General features: G+C 52.3%; 1 protein-coding gene and 1 pseudogene across 1 annotated transcript; one reads left to right on the forward strand and one right to left on the reverse strand.

Annotated features, from left to right (window-relative positions):
- Positions 1-23536, reverse strand: part of LOC135292526 (zinc finger protein 850-like) — a 183682-nt pseudogene that overhangs the window by 58180 nt on the left and 101966 nt on the right.
- On the forward strand, positions 9140-22635 carry LOC135292475 (hydrocephalus-inducing protein-like). Its single transcript, XM_064406675.1, has 8 exons — positions 9140-9396; positions 11325-11392; positions 13538-13770; positions 14568-14668; positions 15915-16050; positions 16497-16661; positions 19594-19820; positions 21692-22635. Exons 1-8 carry the CDS (start codon positions 9140-9142, stop codon positions 22551-22553), a joined length of 2049 nt encoding a protein of 682 aa, XP_064262745.1. The 3' UTR covers positions 22554-22635.

Raw genomic sequence — 23536 nt, forward strand, 5'->3', positions numbered from 1 at the left:
GCTGGTGTAGGGCAGGTGCAAGCTGCAGGCAGAGCTGTGAGCCCAGAGCCCGTGGCAGTGACGCTGCTGTGCCTCTGTCTTCATGCCTGTGCCTGTGCTTGCTCTGTCAGCTGGCACCCATTGCGTGCCAAAGGTGCTTTTGCCTGGAGGTTTGAACAGCAGTGCTGAGGCCCTGGCAAGTCTGATCTCAGTGCTGGCATCTGCAGGCTTGTTCATCCAGAAGGGTTTAGGCCGTGGCATGGAAGGGAGGAAGCCTTGCAGGGAAGCCAAGAGAGGCTCTTTCCAACAGCATCCTGCTGCCTCTTAGCACTGTTCTTCTGCTGACTTGCTTGGAGAGGCAAAGTTGGAGGGGAGTTCTGAGGCACCTGATGTTTCTGCACCAGGCCAGAGGTGCAGGAGCTCTTTGGGTCCAGCTGTTTTCTCATCTTCCTTTTGCTGCTTCGAGTCAGTTGAACACTTTGTCCTATTCTCAGACAGTGGGAATATAGAAACCTAAAGAGGAATGTCCTGTGTTCCCTAGCTCCATGTTCCTTAGAAGGAACGTAGGAATTCTTTAACATCATTAAAATGTAGAGTAAAACTTATGGTGGCCTAGGGCAGTTCTTTGTATGACCCAAGTGACACAAGACCTTAATGCCACAGAGATTGGTTTTGCAAAGTGCCCTGGTGCCTTTAAAATGTGGCATATTAGTAGAGCTTAGTGTTTATTTTGGGGTGGAATAGCTAAATTGATGCCCTTGAAGGGAGTCCATTTTTTTTTCCTGCCATGGGGATGGCACTAAATGCCCTGTGCTGAGGCAGTTTCTTTTCCTGCAGGATTATTCCCACCAGCTCATCTGCATGACTACCAGTGAAAGGATCGTGGTGCCAATTCGGGCCATTGCTGCCCGAGCTGTCCTGGACTTCCCTGAGCAGCTGGACTTCTCCAGGTGTCCAGTCAAGAGCAGCACCCAGAAGACTGTGCTGCTCCGCAACACTGGGAACCTGGAAGCTCGTTTCCAGCTGAGCACCCAGAGGTGAGGCAGCCCATCTGTTCTTGTGCAAAGGATATCACCTCTGGGTGATAGCAGAGTTGGGAAATGGCAGCAAAAGGAAGCAGAGCATCAGAGCTGCTGCCCTGCAGCCCTGGCTGGAAGGGAGCAGGATGGATGGCAGCTGCTCTTGCCTTCAGTGTTCTTAGCAGGATGCAGCCTTTGAGCTTTCTCTGTCCCAGCTTTCCTGGAGGCTGCTGGAACATGTTGGCAGCTGGCTTGCACCCTGCTGAGCACAAGCAGCTCCTGAAATGCTTTCTCAGCACTGTCAGCCAAACAGAGCCATTCTCTGGGAGGCCACAGGCACGTGGCTTTGCAGGGGTCCCTGCATCAGATGCCCAACATGAGCTGTGCTGCAGGCAGTCAGTGCAGTTCCTGTTCCTGAAGCTGATCTGCTTTCCCTTGTCAGCTGAGGGCATCAGTCACCTCTTGTGTTCCATGATGAACCTCTGAATGCTAGTTTAAAATTTCGTAACAGATGATTTAAATCTCTGAATCAGATTATGCCCCCTTTCATTGAGATTTCTTTTTGAATACTCTGAAGTTGCTGTGTTTCTGCTGTTTTTTTGTTTTGGTTTGTGTTAAATGTTTGCCAAAAGATCATACAAATGGACCTAGTTAAAAAGCAGAAGAAAACAACCTATTCAAACCCTCTCCATACCTTATCTTTTCTGCCTGTTGGGTGCAGTAGTGATTAATGGAAAGCACAGATCTAAGAGGATGAGAAGTGTCTTAAGGAACAGCTCACAATGGACAGAAAAAAGGCCAAAATGTAGCCTGTCAGCCCCATCTCTTGGCAGTGGTATTCATTTGGTTATTAGAGTGTCAGGGATGTCTCCTTCACAGCTCTTCTATCTTAGAGCAGCTTTCATTGAAATGCTGATCAAATGTGCCCTTTCTAGGCTAAATCAGGATGTTTTCAAGGTAAAGTAAACCAAAGAACCACACTGCAAATTCAACAGTTACTATTCCTTGGTCTTCAGGGAAAAGTTCCTTCTCCCTGTGTGATTCCTAGGCTGTAATCTCCCAGGACAGGGAGTGCCCTAACATTTGCATCTCCTGAGATGAGGTTTATAGGCGGCAGGAAAAGAGAAATTCCTGAGGCAGTCAGTGTCCAGTTGTGCCTGCAGATAGCTCTGAAGCCTCTCTGTGCTCTTCAGAAAGCATTCTCTGATGGGATTGCTGGCAGTGGGAGCCCTGAGTGTCACTGCAGAGAGCTGGATGCAGAGTGTGGGGAGCTGAGGCCATTTTGCCCACAGGATGTTGTGAGGGCTGGATCTGCTCAGCAGTGGCTCCGTGGCTGTTTCTGATGCTGTCTGTCCTGGCTGTCTTCTGCTGGCTGTGCTTGGTTTTCTCCCTGCTTGCCCAGGGGAGCTGCAGTGAGCTGCAGTGCAGAAGGAATCTGCTGGCCAGCTGTGGCCAGCCCTGATGGCTCTCTTTGTGTTGCAGTCCTTTCTCCGTGGCTCCGGCCGCAGGAGCTCTGGGCGCTGGTGACACCGTGCAGGTGACAGTGGGATTCCACGCGCTGACGGCCGGTGACCATTGCGGGTGCCTGGCAGTGTGCTGCAGCACAGGTGAGTGCTGGGCCTGCCCGGCCACAGGACAGCTCTGCACCATGGCTCCCTGCTGTCCCATCCCCTCCATTCCCTCCAGAGGTGCCTCCCCTGCTCAGCTTCACCCCAAAGCAAACGGAGAACTCCTTGGTGTTTGGGGGCTTGAGAAAGTGCATCCCCTCTAACAGGCTAAGATTTTGGACTCCTGTTTTGCTGGGAGTTGCTGAGTGGAGGAAGGAGGATCCCTGATTCTCCACTGCCATGTGGCTGTGCCTGGGTGAAGGTTTCTTTTATTCCTGGGCAATGCTGTAGGTGAGCTCTCCATCAGATTCTCTGCAATGCAATGGATTTCTAGCAGACCTCTGTCCCATATGCTGCTTCTGCACTGGCTTGTCACAGACCCTTTTCCTATGTGGCCCTTACACATATATGTAGTTTCTGTCTAACAACATTTTCAAGCCCTCAAGTTCCTTTTTTGTGGCAAATCAAAACAAATTTTTCCCTGTCCCCATTTCCCAGGCTGTTCATGCTGTAGCAAACCTCTCACATCTATCTCCCATTTGATTTCTAGGCTGAGGAACCCCATCCAGTCTCAATGCAGAAATAGCTCTGTACTTAGTAATCTTTCCTTTGTTCCCTTTTTTATTTAATTTGCAGTGCTCCAGCTTGGTTTTTGACATCAGAACAATATAAAATATTGCAAGGCTGGTGTGGCTGTGGGTTTGGACAGGGAGATGATGATGATACTGATGCTGATTTTCCTGGTGTTCATTTTGTAGTGGTTTGTCCTATTGCAGAGCCAGGCTGGTTGTGTTTCCTCACCTGGGTCCCCTCCTGCTGTGGGCTGTCACTTCATTTGTTCCTCTGGGCCTCCTTTTGCTGCCCACCTGCCGCCAGGCATATTTGCTGGTCAGCAGCAAGGGCTGCAAGGGATCAGGAGAGACAGAGGTCTGGTGGGATGCCCGGGGAGGCCCTGGGCAAGGCAGGACTGAGCAGGGCTCCTCAGTGTCACCTGAAGGACTTTGGTGCAGAAATCCCAGTGATCTGAGTGGGTCACCAGAGCACATGGACCAACCCCACTGTACACACTGTCACCCTGGGGCCACAGCTCTACAAACACACTCAGAAATAAGGTGTTGAAGGAGCTGCCCAGGACATCCCCACGCTCTACACCCAGAGCTGTCAGGATGTGATCAATGGACTGATCCACAGAACTGCTCATTCAGCTAAAAACTGGGACACTTTCTTCTGTGACCTGTGGTTTGCTGTGTTCCTTGTGCTTCCATCAGCCAGTGAGCTGAGCAAAGACTCCCCTTTGCTTTGTTCCAGGTGAAGAAAGAATCCACACACACCTCAAAGGAGAAGCTGTGGATGTCAACATTGGGTTGAGCACAAGTTCTGTGGAGATGGACAAGACTTTGATCACCAAGTCAAGCCACAGAACTGTGTTCATTGAAAACAGGAGTAACATCACAGCCCACTTCCAGTGGAAGGCTTTTCCTAGTGAGGAAGGAGAGGATGAAGAGAAGAGGAGGTTGGTTTGAAAGATGCATTTCAGTGAGATACATGGCCCAAGACTGAAAGGAACGTGTGGCCTCAGGGGGGTGTTGGTGCTTTTGAATGGTTTAGGCCAAGTAAACCATCCCTGGCACTAGGGTGTGTGTCCCTGGGCTTTGGGAGCTCAGCAATCAGCATTCCAGTGCCATTTATACTCCAAGCATGGATGGCATTTTGGGAAGGAAAGGTTGATTGTGATGACTGGATTTCCTCAGGTTCTAATTGGGTTCTTGTCTCTCTAATCTTCTTCCTACATGACCTGACAACATGCCTAAACTTTTCCTGAGTTGCCAGCCCCTCTTTCCAAAGGTGATACACCCTCTTTTTTTCCCCTTAGTTCCTTCAAAAGCTTCTTGCCCATCCAGGCTGGTTGTCTCCCCTTGTCCTGCTGTCAGAGCAGCTTTTGAGATCTCCGAGCAGAGAGGACATTTTTCTGAGAGAAGATAGTGCAGGATCCTTTCTCTGTCAGGACATTCTACTACCATGCAGTGGGATGGGAGCCAAAAAGCTCTGGATGATGAAAAGGTCTCTCCAGGAGTTTGCTGTCTCCCTCCTGCACAACAAAGTCCCTTCCCCTCTCAGAGCCTCTGTTTTCATGCATATTGCATAGAAAACCTTGAATGTCACGGAAGGGATTTGGTGCCTGAATTCATCAATTTCCTTTGGAAGTGCTCTGGGATGCTCTTGTGAAAGGCAGAGTAGGGAACAGGGCAGGTCCAAAATGGAAGAAGCAAAGAGTGCTGCTGGTCCCACGTAGCTGCAAGCCAGCTTGGTCTCCCCTTGCCAGGGAAGCCCTGCAGTGGGTGCTCTGTGATCTTTATCTGCCTCCCCCGAGCAGCTCAGTGGGAGGAAAAGCCAGCTGAGGTGGCTGGTGGATTCTCCCTCAGCTGTGGCAGAGGCTTTGAGCCAGGAGGTTCTCTGGAGGGCTGCTGGCTTTGGAAAGCTCCCCTGAGCTTGCAAGTGTGGAGTAAAAGTCCCTGCAGTGCCAGTGAACAGCAAGTTATCCCTGATCCATCTGGGACCCTCGTGGCTTGGGGTCAGCCTTTGCTGGGGAGCTGCTGCTGCTCCCACCCAAGTGCTTTGCTCTCCTGCACTCCCACTTCTCTCTGCAAATCTGTGCCTTATGAAACCATCTGCTGGCCTTGTCTCTCCCTGGGGCTGCAGGCAGTGTTTGCTGCAGACACCCAAAGAGGTGTCAGAGGAAAACATCACAGAGGAGAAAAGCACAGAGGAGGTGAAGGGCTTTGGTGGAGGTGACACTGCCCTCCTGAGCAGCATGGTCCAGGAGGAGATGGCAAAGGTGCCAGAAGAGCCCATGCTGTTCTCCAGTGATGTTTTTTTCATCGAGCCAATGGTAAGTGATAGCTGAGAACCTCATTTTCCTCCTCCTCCTCTTCCTCCTGCTCCTCCCAAGCACCCAACCCCAGCCCCCCTTGCCCCGGCTGCGGTCACTGGGCAGATCCTCAGCTGGCCCCATGTGCTGGGAGGGAGGACATGGAGTTTCTGGAGCGGCTGCAGAACTCCCTGCTCAAAGCATTTCTGCCCTGGAGGGTCAAGGCAGGGCTGGGAGCCTGACAAAGCCCAGCTCTGCTGCCAGGGCTGGAGCTCAGGGCACTCCGTGCGTGTCCTTGCAGTGTCACAGGGAGCAGTTCTTGTAGGGAGGGGCTGCCCCCACACGTGGGGCTCAGCAGAGGCTGTTGCAGCACTGCCAGCTCACACACTGACCTGAAGCTGGCAATGGTTGGCTGGGAAAAGGAGGCCAAACTCAGCCCAAGGTTAATCCCAGAAATGCCAATGGCCTCCTGTAACCACACCTTGCACTATTTCTGAGTCTGCCTTCCAGTGTCATCTGTGAGCCTGGACACAAGGCTGGAAGGTTTCACTGGGCCTTTTGAGTTCTCCTGCACACAAGGACAGAAAACCTTTTCCTTTTCTGTTTCTGCAAGCAAACTGCCACGTGCTGCCATCAGCCAGAGCCCTGATTCTGAGCACTGGCATTGTGAGAGATGATGAATGCCTGGTGTGTGCACAGTGCAAAATCCCTTCTCCCCTTGGAGTAAAGCCCAGAATAATCCCAACCTCTGCTTTCTTTCAAAACAGCTTGACTAATGTTTGTATTTCAAGGAAGGGGCTCATGTTCTCTTCTTGGTTACTACTATGGCCCATCTAAGGCCAAGAGGCAGCAGTGCACAGGGGCAGTTGCATCCCAGTGCAGCTGACAGCAGCATGATGTGAGCAAGAGCTTGTGTCAGAGCAGTAGGAATCTTGTGGAGAGTGGGAGCTGATCAGCTGAGCATTGAGAGCTTCCAGCGCTGTGTTGAGCTGCCTTTGGAGGGTTTCCTTGGGCTCCTTGTGTTGTTCATTATTTGATGCTCTAAACAAAGGCTGACAGGACTGTGGTTGAAAACAGGAAATGTGAAGTTGGAAGAGAAATGTTTTGCTGTCTCTTTGTGTTGCAGGAGGGAGAAATCGGGCCGAATTGTTCGGCCGAAATCCAGGTGACCTTCAAACCCCTGGCAGCTCTGGAGTATGGAAGTGTGGCTTACTGCAGCATCTCAGGTGCAGCTCCTTTGCCCTGCTTCTCTCCCCCTCAGTGCAGCCATGGTGCAAGCCTGAGCCCACTGGGCTGGCCTGGCAGTGCTGGGAAGAGTCCCTGGCCAGCAGGGCAGTGCTGGCACATCCCCAGTGGCCCTGCAGCTCCCAGGGAATGTCCCGTGCAAGGCCAGGGCTCAGAATGCTGTGTCTGGGTTCCTGAACCCAGCACAGCCCTGACAGTGCAGGGAGAGGTTTTGATGCCATGCCTTTGCCAGCATTTCCTCAAAGGCCAGAGAGCTGCAGAGCAGAGCAGCTTCAGTGAACAAGCACTAAGCCCCTGCAGGCCCCTGGCCTCCAGGATGGCTCCACTGGACATGGATCCATCATCAGGTGGCAGGAGCTGGGTTAGAAATGTGCTCCCTGAGCCTGGATCAGCTCCCACTGGCCAGACAGCACCAGAGCAGAGGTGGCTGAGCCCCACTGAGCCCAGGCTGTTGGTAGAAGGAGCAGCCTTGGCCAGCAGCTGCTTCTCTCCCTGTGTGGGAGCTGTCACCTTGCAGCTCTCAGTCTGTGGAAACAGAGCCCAGTGCTGAGGGTCAGAAGGTGAGGACTTGGGCAACAAAGTCCTGTGCTGCTGGGCCAGGTAGTTTGGTAATTGCCAAGCTCTGGATGAGCTTTGTGCCTTCACTGAATGGATTTCCAAGCTCCTCTAGGTGCATGGGAAGGAAAGCACAGAATCCTAGGATGTTAAGGATGGAGTGGACCTTAAAGATCATCTAGTGCCAAGTCCCCTGCCATGGGCAGGGACACCTCCCCCTAGAGCAGGTAGCTGCAAGCCCCATCCAGCCTGGCTTTGAACACTTGCAGTGCTGGAACCTGCAAAACTTCCCTGGGGAAACTGCTCCAGTGTCTCACCACCCTCACAGGAAAAAATGTCATCCCAAATATCTAACCTAAATTTCCTTTCTTTCAATTTCTACCCATTACTCCTTGGCCTGCCACTCCAGGACCCCAGAGATGTTTGAAACTCAGCAAACTGGTGGCTCCCATTGGAAACCAGCCCGAGGAATGGGTTAGGAATTAGAAGTCAGCCCCAAGGGATATCTGCTGAGGGAAGAGAAGGGTCCATATCTTCTCCTGCAGCATCAGGAGCTGGTAGCATCCAGCTCAGAGTCAGGGACTAGCACTGAGGCAGCCTGGAAAAGACAGTGTGACAGAGGGAATGCTTGTACTGAAATGGACATCTCTCCCCAGGCCGTGAGAGCAGGCTGCCCCTGCAGCTCAGAGGGGAAGGCCAAGGACCCTTGGTTGAACTCAGCTGTGACACTCTGGACCTTGGGGACATTTTTGTCAACACCCCCCATGTCTGTGAGGTGAGCAGCAGGGCTGGGGATGGATGCTGATGGCTCCTGAGGCAGCAGCAAGCCTGGTGGAGCTGTGGAATTCCTGCCAAGCTGGGCAGTTGTGAGCAGGGAATATTTGATGTGCTGGTCCAGTCTGGGGGGTCAGAAAGGTGTGTCTGTTGTTCATGAAGGCCCAGCCCCTGCTTTTGGGCAGCCTTCCTTAGGGATCAGCTGGGAGGCTTCCTGCAAAACAAGCCCTTGGCAGGTGAAACCAGCACTGGGTTCAAAAGCTGCATGTCCAGAGGCTTTTGTGACAGTGCCAGACACAAGGCACCTTTGGACTGGGCTCTGCAGAAGCAGCTGGAACCAACTGGCTGCCTTTGAGCTTCAGTCCACTGCCAACAGCTTCCAGTCAGGGTCTCCTGCTCATTCCTGGAAGTCCCAGGAAAGCCTTGGGAATCATGTCCCTTGCTGACAGTCACTCACTTCAGCCTTGGTGCATCTCTGGCTCTGGAAAGAGAAAAGTGTTCTTGGGAATAAAGAAAAGGATTTTTCTTCCTCTTTGCTTTCCCCACAATAATGCTAAGCTTGCAAAAAAATCATGAGAGAGCAACTGAAAAGAGGTAGAAAATGAGGCACTACATCAGGGCAGACACTTTCAAAAGCTTGGCTGGGGAAGAGAAAGACACCCTGAGTTTTCTCACCAAAAGATGGTGCTGTCTGTACATTTTGATGCTGATGCCTCATTACCAATGTCTTCTTTCCATGGTGTAGGAAAAGGTGAATGAGTGGATGGTGCTGTTGGAGCTGTGCTGGCTGGGGCAGCAGCAGCTCAGTGCTGATTCACTAGGCAGCTGCAATCACCCCACGTTGCTCTCAGGGCCAGGTCTCCATGAGCAGGGTGATGCTGCCCAGAGGTGCACTGCTCTGTGTCCATGGGATAACCCCAGGGTGACTGCAGGTCTGTGCAGCTGCCACTGCTTTGCATGAAAACCCAAAGGCAGAACTTGTCCTCTTGTATCTTTTGACTTCTGCCATTCAGCAGCACAAAGCATCTTCTGCCTTTTCTGGCTGTTCATTGCATCCTTAGACAATAACTCCCAAGAAGGGAAGATTCCACATGGATTTCCACTTTGCTTTCTTGCTGCTGCAGGTGAACCTGATCAACCAAGGAGCTCTTGATGCTCCCTTCAGCTGCATCCCTTCAGCAACAAAGGTGGGCTTGGGCTTCAAGTTGGCACCCCAGGAGGGCATCATTGCAGCAGGTGGGAGCCAGACTCTCCAGATCTCCTTCAGTGCCACCGTGTTGGGGAGGTTTGAGGAAGAATTCCGGTTCAGTGTGGCTGGATCTCCTACGCCTGCCATCCTGACCATCAAGTAAGGACCCTGGGAGCTTGGTGGGCACATCTGGAGCTGTCTCTGGGACATGCCCCAGCTGCCTCCTGTTGGGGTGGAGCAGAGAGAAAAGGTGTTTGCTGAGGTCTTCATCTCTGCTCTGATGCTGGCATTGCTTTAGTGGGAGGATGCCTCCTGCCCTGTGTGGTACCTGGAGCTGGAATGACTCCTCCCTGCAGGGATCTCCCTCTGCCCTGGGCCATGGCAGGCAGTGGGATGGATCAGCTTTGGGCAGCAGCTGCTCTGGGATGTCCCAGCTTAACAGCCAGCAAGGCCCCCAGGGCTTTGGAGATGGGCCAGCCTGAGGCATTCTGCAGCAGCAGCAGTGCTTTTAAAAACTTCTGTCAATAATCCATGCCAGATGGGCAGCAGCAGCCTCACCTCACCTCTCATGGCCATGCTGTGGGGCACAAGCCGTGCTCCCAGCTGCTGTGCCCAGAGTGCTCTGGTGCCTCCTGTGCACAGCCAGGCAAGGGCTGATGTGGGAGTCAGGGAACTGTGCAGCAGGAACTGTGCCAAGGACTTGGGCATCATCCCCTGGGCTGGTGCCATGGCAAGAGATCATCCTGGCCCAGCACAAGGGACAAGGGGTGATGATAGGGGAGGCAGAGCTCAGTGCTCAGCACCACAGCAGCACGAGGCCTTGTCCCTGCCAGCCTGAGCCTTGTGCTGCTAGGATAATGCAGTGGGAGCAGGAGAGCTGATGCTGGCTGCTCTGCAGCTTTGGAACTAGGCTGCTGCTCCTGGGAGGCACTGGGGCAAGGCAGTGAAGAAATGAAAGCAATCTGCACTGGATTATAGCAGTAAGATAAGGGAGATGGATGAAAAAGAACAAGGAAGTTATTACTTCACAAGAACAAAGTGGTGAGTAGGTCTGCCCCCAGTGGAGAAAGAATGATGCTGGCTTTGTTCTTGGAGGAAAAGTGCTGCTTTTTTATTTTGGAGATCAAGAGGGAACCTTCCACCATCCAATAATTGATTCTCCTCTGTCCCTCCCCTAAACTGGTGATGGGATGTTTGTGCATCAGCAGCTTTCTCCTTGAGCGAGGGCAGGTGTCTCTTGTTGAGATGTGTGGAGCAGAGCCAGGGGCAGTCCTGTGAATCCAACAGAAGGCACAGGTCACTGGGCCTGGATTTTTAACCACAAGGCAGAGTGGGCATGGATTGGCATCAGCCATGAAATCAACTGGGGAGTGTTGTGCAGCTTCAAGTGCTGCTTTCAGTGGGTGTTGGTGACTTTTGGAGTGTGTCTGCTGAGTTCAAGGACAGGTGAGGTGCTGTGCTAGATTCAGGACCCCCTTGTTTGGTTGTTGAAGCTGTTGCTCTTGGCTGTGCCAGCTGCTGCACTGCTGACAAGCTGGTCCTTTCCTCTAGGATTCATCTGTGCCCTGTGTAGAAGTGTTGCTGCTCTTTTCAGAGGATGTTTGGGGCTGCCCTGGGTTCATGTGTCAGAACTGTGTCTGTAATGATGGTGTGGGTCAAACTCTGCTGAGAAAGCTCCTCCATGGGAACAGCAGTTCCAGCTAAGAAGTAGCAAAGCAGGGAACCTGTGTCTGGCAGGGCTGGTTACAGAAGTTTGTGGGGACACCTTGATGTCCATCCCATTGCAGATGGGGAAAGTGAGGCCCGGAGCCATGTCTGGCTGTGTGTTCAGGGTCCTTCATGGGACCAGCAGCATCCCGGGAGCTTTTCCTGCCTGCCCTGTGCCCAGAGCCCATCAGTGGCTGTTGGCTGCTGGCCACTTGGCTTTAGCTGCCTCCTGTGCCCAGGGACACTGTGCTGAGCACATGGTGTGTGCTGGTTTGAAAGGCACGGTGCCCTGACCCCAGGTTGGTGCCCCCGAGCCACGCCAGCCGGAGCTTTGCAATTCCTTGAACCAAGGCATTTCCTGCTCTGTCCTCGCCATGCAGGGGCAGCGTCACTGGACCGAGTTTGCACTTCGACCTCCCTGAGCTCGACTTCGGGGACATCTCCTTTGGTGAGTGCTGCCTGGGCTGGGACACAGCGGGAGGGATCTGTGCCTTCCGAGAGAAAAGCATCCCTCCCTCCTGCTCTGCCCCAGCAGCCTCTTCAGGCTGGGAACTGCAGGGCTGCTGGTGCCGCAGGGAGCATTTGGCCATTGTCAGATCAAACAGAAGCAAGGCATAGAAAGTCAGGATTTTCTGGTGTCTCTGTCCTGCTTGAAAAGACAGATGTCTGCCAAGGAAGGTGGGAATCTTCCTGGAATGGAAAGATGAGCCCCTCCCTCCAAATGATGATACCTTTGAAATGACAGGGCTCCCGGGCAAAACTGTGGGAAAAGGAATAACAGTTCTTTCCTAGACTATATCAGGAGAGCCCAGAGAACAAGAGCAGACGTTTGCCAGCTGCCAAGTCCCGTTTTTGTCCTTTGGTGCAGTGAGGATCCCAGCAGGAGGAGCTGTGGGCTCTGGCAGGGTAGTGATCCCCCGCCAGCCGGCAGCGGCAGGGAAGGAGGGAAGGAGGGAAATGCTCCTTTTGCAAAGGGACAGAGGGCAGGGGGATGCGGGCAGTGCCTCAGAGCAGCAGGCAGCAGCGGGGAAGGCAGGTAGGGTGGGTGCCAGGCTGAGCTGCAGCCAGGGCAGTGCCGGGGCCAAGCACACAACCTCCCGCAGCAGCACGCGGCCGAGCTCCCATCCCCGAGCGGGAGGAAGGGAAGCTCCGCTCCCTGCCCAGCCTCAGCTCCCACTGCACAGCGCCCACGGCATCACGCCACAGCGGCCAAAAAACCCCCAAGGGAAAAGCCCACCCCCAGGGCCAAAACCCCCAAAACCCCTATCCCCCTTCCCAGACCAAGGGGAGCATTCACTACCAAGCCTGAACCCAGAACAAGGAAGGTCATGGACTTTTTAAGGAAACTACTTGCCTTTCCTGAGCTGCTTCTGTCCCACCCTGCATCACCATGGAGGCACTTGTCAAGTTGCCTTTTTGAAGAAATGAAACAAGTAAGGCAAGAGATGGAACTATGGTTCTGAACCAGGAGATCGATCCTGCTGGATCTGCTTTCATTCCTAAGGTCTCTTCAGCTGAAGGCAGCTGTTGTATCTTTGCTTCTTTGGAACTGTTGACTGTTGTCTGCATGCGGTGAGCTCAGTCTCATTGGAGGTTTTGCCATCTGTGTTTGTCCTTGTTGTGCCTCTCTTGCCTCCCTGCTGGAGTCACTGCTGGAGCTGGCAGTGCTCACTGGGATGGGCACAGAGAAACTCTGGGTTGCAGCTGCAGTTGTTTTTTCTCCCCATCTGTGTTCCAGTGCCTCTTGGTGAGCAGGCCCAGGGAGAAGTCTCCTCCCCAAAGAGCTGGCCAGCCCAGCCAGATGTCCACTGCAGAACAGCTTGTGGCTGCTCTCCAGGATCTGCAGGACATCCCCACCATGAGTAGCTACATCTCTGGCTTTCCAGCATGGAAAGCAAATCCCAGAGCTCCAGTGGGGTAAAGCCTTGCAGGCAGCAATCCCAGTGAGCAGCATGGGTGTGATGTCCCCGTTTGTTGGGTGAGGTGGGACCTGGTTCCTCATTGCCAATCTCCAAGCAAGGCTTGGGTGTGCCCCCAGTTGAGTGGGCTCTGAGCTGTCTCGTGCTCAGTCTGTTTGGCTCAAACCAAGAGACGCCTTTAGGATCCTGCAGAGAGAAGCTGCATTGGGGTGCTTTGCCTCACGTTCTAGTTCCTGATTCCATCATCTCTTTTGCTGTAGCTTCTTCTCAATGCTGACTCACTGTTTATCTATCTTGAAAAGGGTGGGAGTGTTGGCAGGCTGAACAGGGAATTTGACAGCTTGAATTCTCAGAGGAAATGCTCGGTCTGGGTGCACACTCATCACTGGGAGATCACTGGTGCTGGTTTGGGGCAGGTGAGGCAGCTCCTCCCCATCGCCAAGAGAGAAGCTTGCAGTGTTCAGCAGGGCTAGGAGTGGGCATTTTCAAGGCTGCAGCCTGCAATCTGTGTCAAAGGGAACTGATGACGATTCATTCCTCATGCAGCTTCTGGGTGAGCTGTAGTTCAGATAATCCAGAGCTAAACTCCAGTGCCACTTTCATTGTGCCAGGCCATTCCCAGCAGGAGTCAGGCCACAATGGGAGCCTCAATGGATGTTGGTGTCCTTTCCTAGGCTTTCCCTACACCCAGCGCTGCCGGCTCACTAACAGCTCCCCGGTGCCCGTGACGTTCCAGCTCCGCATGTCGTTCGATGGCACGCAGCCGGCTGTGGACAGCGTGGATCAGATCCGCTGCCACAGTGACCCAGCCTGGAGGAAGGGCGTTCACTTGTATGTGGAGCCCCGGGAGTTTACCATCACTCCCAGCCAAGGGACCATCCTGCCCCATGGACACCAGGACATCCAGGTACGGGCAGAGTGCAGCCAGAGACGCTTCAGCACCAGGGCTGCAGCTGCACTGGAGCGTGGGAGGGCTTTAGCTCTGCTGCCAGCTTTGAGCATGGTGTGAGTGAGAGATCTGCACTGCTCTGAGGCCTCTGCTAGCTGCCTTACTCGGGGTGTTCCTCAAGGAGCACTGTTTTCTTTCCAAAATCATATGCTGAGGTCACATACCATATGGTCAAGGCCAGAAGTCACTCTTGGGTTCTTGAGAGCCATTTATTTGATTGCAAGTGGGCAGAGCAAAGATGAGGGCAAAAGGTGGCTGTTAGAGAGATGTCATTCTAGAAAGCAGTTAGCTTTCCTTCTTGGTCTCATTTCCCCTCTCCTGGGGAGCAGAAGGATTTGTGTTCACTGCAGGAATCTCCAGTGGGGACAAAAAACTCTGCAGCCATGAACTGCCCAGCACCTGCTGGGCCACACTTTGCCCTCAGCTTCCTGCTGTAAAGCTGAACTCGTTGTGTTCAAGTCAGATTTCTTCTGCTTTTATGTCATTGTAGTCAGATGAGAAATTGGGCCTTAATTTGAATACAGTGGTTCATAGAGCTTTAGTCTAATGTTTTAATGTAGCTGAGCTATGCCCTGATAGCAAGGTGTGTTTAACACATCTGCTATTGCCAGAAGGCTTTTGTTGCTTTGAGACTGTGCTCTACACATGGAGCAGCAGCAGAATTAAGACAAAATCTTCCCTCAAGGGCTGGAGGATATCACACGTGGATAATGAGCTTTTGTAAGGAAGAATTTCCTGTTCTTCTCTTCCACCAGGTGACCCTGTGTTCCAACTCGGTGATGGAGTTCTACAGGAAAATGCTGGTGGATCTGGAGGGTTTTGGCAAGGGAGTGGCATCATTGGTCATCACAGCCAGGTACCAGCCCTTCCCTGGCCTCCCCCAGCCCCTGCCTTGCCCAGGCTTTGCTGGCTGCAGCTGCCAAGGAGAAGTGCTGGTTCATGAGCTCATGTTGTGCCAGCTGGGCATGAGAAGAGCAGAGCTTGGACAGCAGCCTGTGGTGAAAAGCAGCCCTGCTCCCAGCCCAGCAGGGTCCTGGGCCCTTTTCTGAAGGCACCAGGAATGAGATCATTTCTTGGCCTGGCTTTTGGTGCTTGAGGTGGAACAAATTTCCCCAGGGCCTCCTCTCCTTCTTGCTGCAAGAGGTGGAGTTGTGCTGGGTGCGAGCACCGTGCATTGGTTTGGGACACAGCAAGCAGCCTGCTGAGAGCCAGGCTCTGGTTCTGTTCATGAGGGCACGTGGCAGGGGGGAAGTGGCTGCCAGCAAGAGTGCTGAGGGCAAGGTCTCAGGAGGGGAAAGCAGCCCTTGATGTGGCAGCTCAGCTCTAGATTTTCTCCTTCCCTCTGCTTCCCACTCTGAGCTTGAATGTTCTCAGGGTTGAGAGCAAAAGTGGTTGTTGCTGCAGCAGAATTCCATCCTGCTGTGCTGCTGTGGGTGTCAGTGGAATGCCAGGAGGGATGCAGTTCCCTGGGGCTGTTCCTTCTCCCATGCAGAGCCATCCAGGCAGTGCCTGGGCTGGCATTTTGTCAAGCAGGTGGGCTGGGGACAGTCAGTGCCTGGAGCTGTGGAGGGAAGGAGCCAGGGAGCTGTAGGGCCTGGGAGGGGCTGATCAGCCACTCTGGAGGGCAGCTGGTGTCTCGTGCCCTCCAAGGCTGGGGCAAGCAGCTGAGTTCCCAGGCAGGGCAACAGCACCATGGCAGAGAAGGGAGTCATTTTTCCTGGGACACTGGAGTTGTGTGTTCCTTGAGCATTAGTGAGCTCTGATCCTTGTTAGGAAGGCTCCCCCAGAGCTCGTGAATCACTGGGAGTGTTACAGGAGTCCTTGCAAGCCTTCCTGGGGAAAGGAGGGGCTGAGGCAGCTGTGGGACAAAGTGCTCTGCCTGGGGCACTTGGCAGCCTCTGGCTGCTGCCTCTCAGGGTTTGCCCCTCCTTGACAAGACCTGTTGGAGTGGGAAGACGTAGAAGGCAATTTATCACTGCAGGGCTGTTCAATGCCCATTTGACAGTGACCAATGTGTTATGCTCTGTTTTACAATCTTTGCGGGTAAATGTTCTCCATTCTCTCAGTATCTCTGATTCCCCTGGGCTCATTTCTTTGTCCAGATGTCTTGTTCCTAAGCTGCAAGTGTCCCCCCACGTGCTGCAGTATGATGAGTGCCTCCTGAAGGTGCCCTACGAGAAGAAGTTCATCATTAGGAATCCCAGCCACCTGCCTGGCTGCTACGGGCTTATTGAACAGGTTTGGCATCCCATCCACCTCCCCCTCTCAAATATTATTGAGGAGCTTATTCGGGGGAAAAAGGGTTTGGACGTGACCTTGCTGGTTTCTATTCAGTCTTAAAGATCTGCTGAGAACAGGATCCTACCCGAATGTAAACTTGAGGATGCAGTTTAACCTGCTGAGGGAACAGTTGATGTTCTAGTCTTCAGGGTGTTTTCTTGTGGGAGATCTTAGAGGGCTGTGAAAGCTGCTGCATCCACAGACAGCAGTGCCTGTGCTGGCAGTCTCCTGGCAGGATCCCCTGGGAATGCTAAGCCTACAATTCTTGCATCTTGTTTGTGCCTTTTACCTTTGTCCTGGGCATTTTTAAACACGTGTGTCAGTTGCTGTTGCGGTGGATGTTAGGGAGTGTAAAGTTTCTTCAGAGGTGCCTCTGAAGCTGCATTTCATTGTGTCTCTTGCAGAAACGCAAGGAGGACTCTGCTGTGCTCTACTCCAGCCCCAAGCCCTGTGGGATTGTCCAGCCTCACAGCACTGCAGAGATCCCAGTGCTGGTGGAAGTGCAGGCGCTGGGCACGCATCGCACCAATGTTCTCATCGGCGTGTTCGGGGATGAGAGAAACCCCCTGGTGAGTGCAGGGGAGATGTGTGCCTCTGTGCAGCTGCTCCTGGCAGGCTGCAAAGGGCACAGGGATTCTGCCAGGGAAAACAGGCACAGGCTGCTGTGGAGAAGGCCAGGAGGGATGGGTGGCACAAACAGCTCGTGCCTCACGGGTGGTAATCTCAGTGTCTGGCACAGAACGTCGTTGGTCTGAGCTGGAATCCAGGGTCACTTTAGTGCATTACTCTGGAAAATGCTGTTAACTTTGGAAACATCTGTTTGAAAATGGCATCTCTCTGAGCACAAAAGATGGATGTCAGAAGACTTCTGGGAACCTTGAGCTTTCTGTAAAAAAAAGGAAGGCTGGCATTTCAAGAGTGGTTGCAAGGATTGAAACTTATATTAAAACATAAGGAAATGACAATGCCAAATTCCCTGAATGGCACCAAACATCTGAACCTGGGCCATTGTGGCACTGCATGTAAATCAGTGAACAGGAAGGACAGGCAATGCAGGCTGTGCCAGGGAGCCTGAAGTTTGACAGAACAGTTTCTTTCAACTCTGAGGCTGCTTACCTTAAAGAGGAGGGTTTCTCCCCACCAGAGGAACCAGTTGTTTAACTGTCAGCCTGGCCATAACTAGAGATTTCTTGCAAAGCTTTTACCTTTGGGCCAATCCTTTGTAGTTGGAAAGGTTCTCTTACCTTGATCCTTTTAAATTTGGAGGTGAACATGTAATTATCTTTTTCTTTTTTCCCAAAAGCCCAGCATTTCAGCTGGAGAGTGGTAGCTGTCCCTAAAGAAATACCTTGAGCAGGGATGAGCTGTTTAAGGTTTTTTAGTTTTCCCTGTTGTGGTTTGTTTGAGATTTTTTTTTTTAAATCTTTCTTGCCTGCTTCCTGGGATAGAGAAAAAAGTTATGGAGCTCTGGACGGCTGGCAGAAACCTCCCCAAGCCCAAGGCTGATGGAGTCTGGCAGGATCCCAGCACTACAGCCTATGTATGTATGTCTGTATGCATGGGGAATGCCACCTGAGTCCCCTGGGAGTGTTGGAAAATGTCAGCCAAGCCCCCAGCAGTGTCAGGGAAACATTCCTGATAAATACCTGCTGGAGCTGCAGAGTTTCTGGCGTTGGGCCCTGGGGGGGCTGTGCTGGCTGTGCTGGCTGTGTCTGCCCCTGGATGTCTCAAATCTGCCCTTTTTGCTTGCCTTCTCTGTCTTTTGCTCTCCCACTGTGCTTTTTGCATGCCCACAAGGTGTTCATCCCTGTCCTCTGCAGTTCCTCAGTGCAAGCAGTTGCAGCTGCTGCAGCAGCTCAGGGTCATTCCTGGGCTGCCTTTAGAGCAGACCTGCTCCAGCCTGGATTGGGAAGGGCTGGATCAAGGCATTTCTCAGTTCAAGGTGCCAGCAGCCAGCCAGGGGCTGCATCCTGACCAGGAGCTGCTGGTGCAGGTGTCCCTCCCTGCCACTGCAGGTCTCTGTTCACAGTTATCTTCTTTTCCAGAGATGAGCTTCACCCACCTAAATTCAATCCCCAACCACCAAAGGAGATGAGAACATGTTTGGATTGCCCAGCGTCTCGATGGAGGCACTTCAAGGCTGGAAAGCAGGAGGCAGCCACAGCCCTGACTGAAGAGCAGGATTTGACCCAGTCTTCAGGAGCAGAGGTAGATTTTCTTGTACACCTACTGCTTGTGCTGCCTCCTCAGCCTGCCACCAGCAAGTCATGCTCCTGCTGAGCTCCCTTTTTGCTGCCCTGCTGTCCTGTGCCCTGACAGTGGCTGGGCAGCAGAACCAGTGGCTGGACATGGGGGAGTGGCAGGGAGAAATAGGAGAGTTTTCCTTGGAGAAGCTCACTCAGATCCTACAGGCCTGTGTTGAGTGTGGCATTTTTTGCCTTGTTGCCTTCCCAATGCAAGATGAGGCTTTTATCTGCATCATGATGGGAAGAGCTGCAGCTTCCTTGCCACAGCAAGCTGGGATGAGTCCTGATCTCCATGTGCCCTCTTCCCAGCCCAGCCAGACTCCCTGTTTGCAGGTCTCTGCTGTCACCCGAGAGCTGCTCTTGCACTGCTGGCCCTGAAGCTGTCTTACAAACTGGGACTTGGCAAAGTGGCTGTCTCTTCCTGCAGACATAGGGAATGGCTTGTTTTTCAGGTGCCACCACAAGCTCCTGCAAACCCTCACCTCCCAGCAGGCCTGGAGGGATTCAGGTGCTCCGTGGGCGCACCGCACGCTGCCCTGGAAGCGGAGAAGGGAAGAGGGAATCTGTCTCCCTTGCACACTGTCAGTGTGGCAAGCAGGGCTGGAGCTGCCAGTGCCACTGGTGGCCCTGAGCATTGGCCACAGAGGGGCCTCCCATCCCTGCAGGCCCAGCACAAAGTGCTGCTGGAGCAGCTGGGTGTTGGAGAGGCCGTGCAGGACACGTTGTGGGGCTGCCCAAGGATGCTGTGCAGCACCTATGGAGGGCACTGCTCCCCCTGCAACTCCTCAGGTGGTCCAGAGGAAGGTTTTGCAGGAGCTTTTGCTGTAGCACCTTGAGGAAGCAGCATTTAAATCAGAGAGAGAGGGGAAGAGCCTCAGGAGTCAGATGAGCTGGGCTGGGAGTCCTTTGCTCAGCTCCAAGAGCTCTCACTCTGAGTCTACTCCTTTTCTAAAAGCAGTAAGTTTTGAAACTTTTTCAAGGCAAGTTGTGCATCAGAGAGAATTTCTAGTGCCAGGAGACATCCCAGTTCACTTCCATGTAATGTACTCATGAATGCATTGACCTGTGAGGATGGGAGAAGATTTTCCCCATGGTCCCTGCACTGGTCAGTGGCATGGATGCAGGATGAGATCAGGGTGATTCTGGCAGTGTTTGGGGAATAGGCCCCTCTGGCTGCAGCTGCACTTTGCTCCAAGGTGCTCTTCTGCATCCATTTTCACGCTCAACAGCTCCATCTCTCCTGTCTTCCATGCAGGCTTCCAGTATCCTGCCAGTGTCAGGTGTGCTGCAGCCAGGAGAGAGCCAGCAGGTCTCCTTGCCCTTCTCTGGCCACCTCAACAGCATCTCCAGTGCCACGGCGCTGTGCCACATGGAGGGAGGCCCCAGCTCCGAGGTGCTGGTGCCCGGGGAGGCCTCACGTGTCAGCTGCTCCCCGAGCCCCCAGGAGATCAACTGTGGCTCTGGGGCACCTCTCAGGGAGAGGTGAGTAAGCCTTCCATGGGTTCCTGCTCTCCATGGGTTACTGTCCCTGCAGGGCTTCCCTGCTCCAAGGACTCTGAGCTCAGAGGTGCTGCATAGCAAAGGCCAGAAGCAGCACAGGGATGGCCACTCTTAGCTCCCTGGCTCCCAAGAGAGGAAGCACCTTCTTCTGTTGGGACAGAGCATCTTCTTCTCTAGTTTAGTGGTGAGCCCTCCTGGCTCAGATGCTGCCTTCAGGGAGCTGGGCTCTGGCCCTGCCTTGGCACTGCCTCTAGAGGTGTCTTTAGCTCCATGGTGTTGAGTCACATCTTCTTCATCATCTCCCTTCTTCACCAAAACAGTGGGATTGCGGTGTGGGCAGGCGTGGGGCACAGACCAAACCTTGGTTTGGGTGCTGGTGCTGCCACAGATGAAGTCCTTGCAGTGCTGATCTGCCAGGGTTCTCCTGATGGTGGGACAGCAGCCATAAAAGCTCCTGTCCTTGAGGCTCCCCTTCAGCTGCAGCAGTGGGCAAGCACAGGAGAAGCTCTGCTCCAGCAAGGCAGCCCAGCTCAGGACACACAGGCAAAGTGTGCAGCTGGGAGTGGGGGCTGCTTAAAGCAAGCCTGTGCATCAGGACTTCCTTCAGGCCAGGCTGAAGTTGGTTTCATGGGGAGGAGAGGGACGAGGCTGCTTCAGATGGTTTCCATGGCAGACAGCACCAGCTGGCTTGGTCACAGCTGGCTTCCAGCAGGAAATCTGGCTGACAAGAGCCTGTCTTGCAGGAGAGCAGTTCCTCCAGCCTTTGCTTTCTGACTGATAGGCTATTCTCATTTAGGATCAGGCTATGAGTTGTTAAAACCGAGGCTCACGGACAGAGACTCTCTAACTCATTAAAGTTAGAAAGTGGTATGTTTTTTAACCCCGGTGGGTGGCACCAGAGTCGTCCCTACAAGGCGAGACCATGCTGTACAAGGTTCTTTGCCCTCTCTTTATTTCCCAGGATCTTACATACAACATATGTGCACAACCCCAGCACTTCCCCTCCCTGCTCTGTATTAAAATGAGGTCATTAGTCCTTCACACCGGTGCAATTCTTCTCTGGAATTGGGTTGGTGGTCTCCTATTGGGCCAGTGGTCTTAAGGGATGAAGTCAGGAATGTCTTCATCAGGTCTCTGTGACCCTCTGGCACCATCCAAGGTCCCCTGCTTAGTGACTGATTGACATAAAGCCCAGGTGCTAACCATTGTTCTACGGGTTTCAGTATGTTCTTCTAACAGTTCACTTACTCCACTTCCTTCTATCAAGAAGCTCATCATGGTAAATAATATAACAATCAGCTCTGGCTTAAGCATCTAATCATCATTAACCTATGGTCTACCTGTCTAACTGACATCCTGATCAATGTGAATTGCTTCTAAGCCTCAGCTGAAATCTGAACTCTTTAAATTCTTGCTTCAGCTGTGCCCAGGGAGAAGGGAGCTGAATGAGCTGAGTAAGAATTGCAGGAGAGATCAGCAGACGTTGGCACTCTGTGCTCTGCTTGAAACTGGGAAGTCAAGAGACAAAGGGCGTTTTCAGGCACAGCGCAGAGAGCTGGTGGATCAGCCTTTGGCAGTGGGCTGGAGGTGTCTGGCTATGCCTGGAGAGGGAGCTTGCACAGTCAAGCCCTTCTGATGGCAAGGCTCAGGTTTGGCTGGTCCTGGAGGTGCCCTTCCACCACTGCCCTCCCTTGGGATGTTCCCAACCTCTGTGGGTTGAGGAGAATTCACGGAAATGGTCTGGCGCTGCTGCCTGGCCTCAGGGTCAAGGAATGAAGTGCAGGGCCAGCCAGGATGAGTGAGCCCAAGGTTCTGGTGGTGACTCTCAGCCATGTTTTCTGTTTTGTCTGCAGAAGGGAGCTGAAGCGGCCGTCTCCAAAGCTTGAGGAGGAGGCAAAAGCCTTGGCGGAGGAAGAGAGGCAGAAGGAGAAAGAGAAGCAGAAGAAAGAAAAGAAGGGTGTCTCTGTGGGGAAGCAACCTCCAAAAGCAGAGAAGGGGAAAACCAAACCCACAGAGAAGAAGGAAAGCAAGGCCCCAGAGAACAAGGACACCAAAATCCCACCAAGGAAGGAAATCAAAGAACCAGAGAAGATGGAAAACAAACTTCCAGAAAAGAAAAACAACCATCCAGAAAAGAAAGAAACCAAAATCTCAGAGAGGAAAGAAAGCAAAGCCCCAGAGAAGAAGGAAAGCAAGGCCCCAGAGAAAAAGAACACAAAAGCATTAGAGAGGAAGGAAACTAAATTCCCTGAGAAGAAGGAAACCAAAGCCCCAGAGAGGACGGAAAGCAAACTCCCAGAAAAGAAATACAAACCTCCAGAAAAGAAGGAAACCAAATTCCCAGAGAGGAAGGAAAGCAAGGCCCCAGTGAAGAAGGACACCAAAGCATTAGAGAGGAAGGAAACCAAATTCCCAGAGAAGAAGGAAAACAAAGTCCCGGAGACGAAGGAAATCAAAAGCCCAAAGAAGGAAAGCAAAGCCACAGAGAAGAAGGAAATGAAAAGCCCAGAGAAGAAGGAAAGCAAAGCCCTAGTAAAAAGGGAAATCAGAATTCTAAAGAAGGAAACCAAATCTCCAGAGAAGAGAAGCAAACCTCCAGAAAAGAAGGAAACCAAATTCCCAGAGAGGAAGGAAATCAAAATCCCAGAGAAGGAAATCAAAGCACCAAAAAAGAAGGAACCCAAAGCCCCAAAGAAGGGGGAAGCCAAAGCCTGAAAGAAGGGAGGAACCAAAATCCCAGAGAACCCAGTTGAGCTGGAGAAGAACTCTTTATTTTATTCACACAACTTATTTTATACAGTTTGACAAACCTAATGTGCAACTTTAGGTAGTTAATCGATTTCTTATTACTAGTTATGCCAGTTATTCTGTTGGATAATAAAATATATTTTACTTGTGCATCAAATCTCTCTGTTGTATTCTTTGTATTGTTACCTATTCTCTTCACTGATTCTCATGGGACAAATCCCTTGTTCTTGCAGGTGCATTTGTTTTTCACCCTCAGATCAGATTGTTCACCAAGTCTCATTCTCAAAATAACTTCACGTGGGAACTTGTGACTGCTTAGCTGCACTTAGAAGAGATGACAGGCCAGCTGTTAATATAGCAGAACAAGGCCTGGTTTCATAAGGCCTTTCTGTTATCATTATTCTACCTGTCTCTGACATCTCCCCCTTTTTGTTCATTTTAAAAAGGCTCCTATGTTCTGATGTTGAAACAGCTCACTCTTGGGAGGGTATGATCTCATGAAGGTTATCACTGGTTATCTGTTAGATGTGGGATAAGATACATAAAAGACCAATTCCAATCAACAAAACTTACCCAATTCTGTCAAGTCATTGACACAGGGTTTTGCAGCATGAGCAAACAAAAGAATAATGTCCAATGTCTCTTCGGGAAATGGAAAGAAATGACCATTGTTTCCAATTAGCTGAGAAGTAGGAGAAGGTCCATTAGCTGGAAATGTTGATCTTGGACATCACTGAATGTCCTTCTGGCAGCTGGAACAGGGAAGAACTGAAGAAGGTTGGGAGGAGCACTGTCCCATGATGATGCCATGAGGCTTTTGTTGGCCAATTGCCTCTGTCAGTTTCCAGGCACAGCTGTGTCTTGGCAGTCCTACTCCTGTTCCTGTTCTGGCCACAAAGGCTGAAGGGGATGCGGTTATTTCTCTTTCCACTGGGCCTCATTTCTTCAGA

Source organism: Passer domesticus, unplaced genomic scaffold (assembly GCF_036417665.1).
Source record: "Passer domesticus isolate bPasDom1 unplaced genomic scaffold, bPasDom1.hap1 HAP1_SCAFFOLD_37, whole genome shotgun sequence".
Classification (NCBI taxonomy): Eukaryota; Metazoa; Chordata; class Aves; order Passeriformes; family Passeridae; genus Passer; species Passer domesticus.

Excerpts from the sequence above, each read along its gene's own strand:
- LOC135292475 (XM_064406675.1), top strand. The coding sequence starts at position 9,140 with ATGGATTTCCACTTTGCTTTCTTGCTGCTGCAGGTGAACCTGATCAAC. Across the intron at positions 13,771-14,567 it reads ATGGACACCAGGACATCCAG|GTGACCCTGTGTTCCAACTC; the intron begins GTACGGGCAGAG and ends CTCTTCCACCAG. Across the intron at positions 19,821-21,691 it reads GGGGCACCTCTCAGGGAGAG|AAGGGAGCTGAAGCGGCCGT; the intron begins GTGAGTAAGCCT and ends TTTTGTCTGCAG.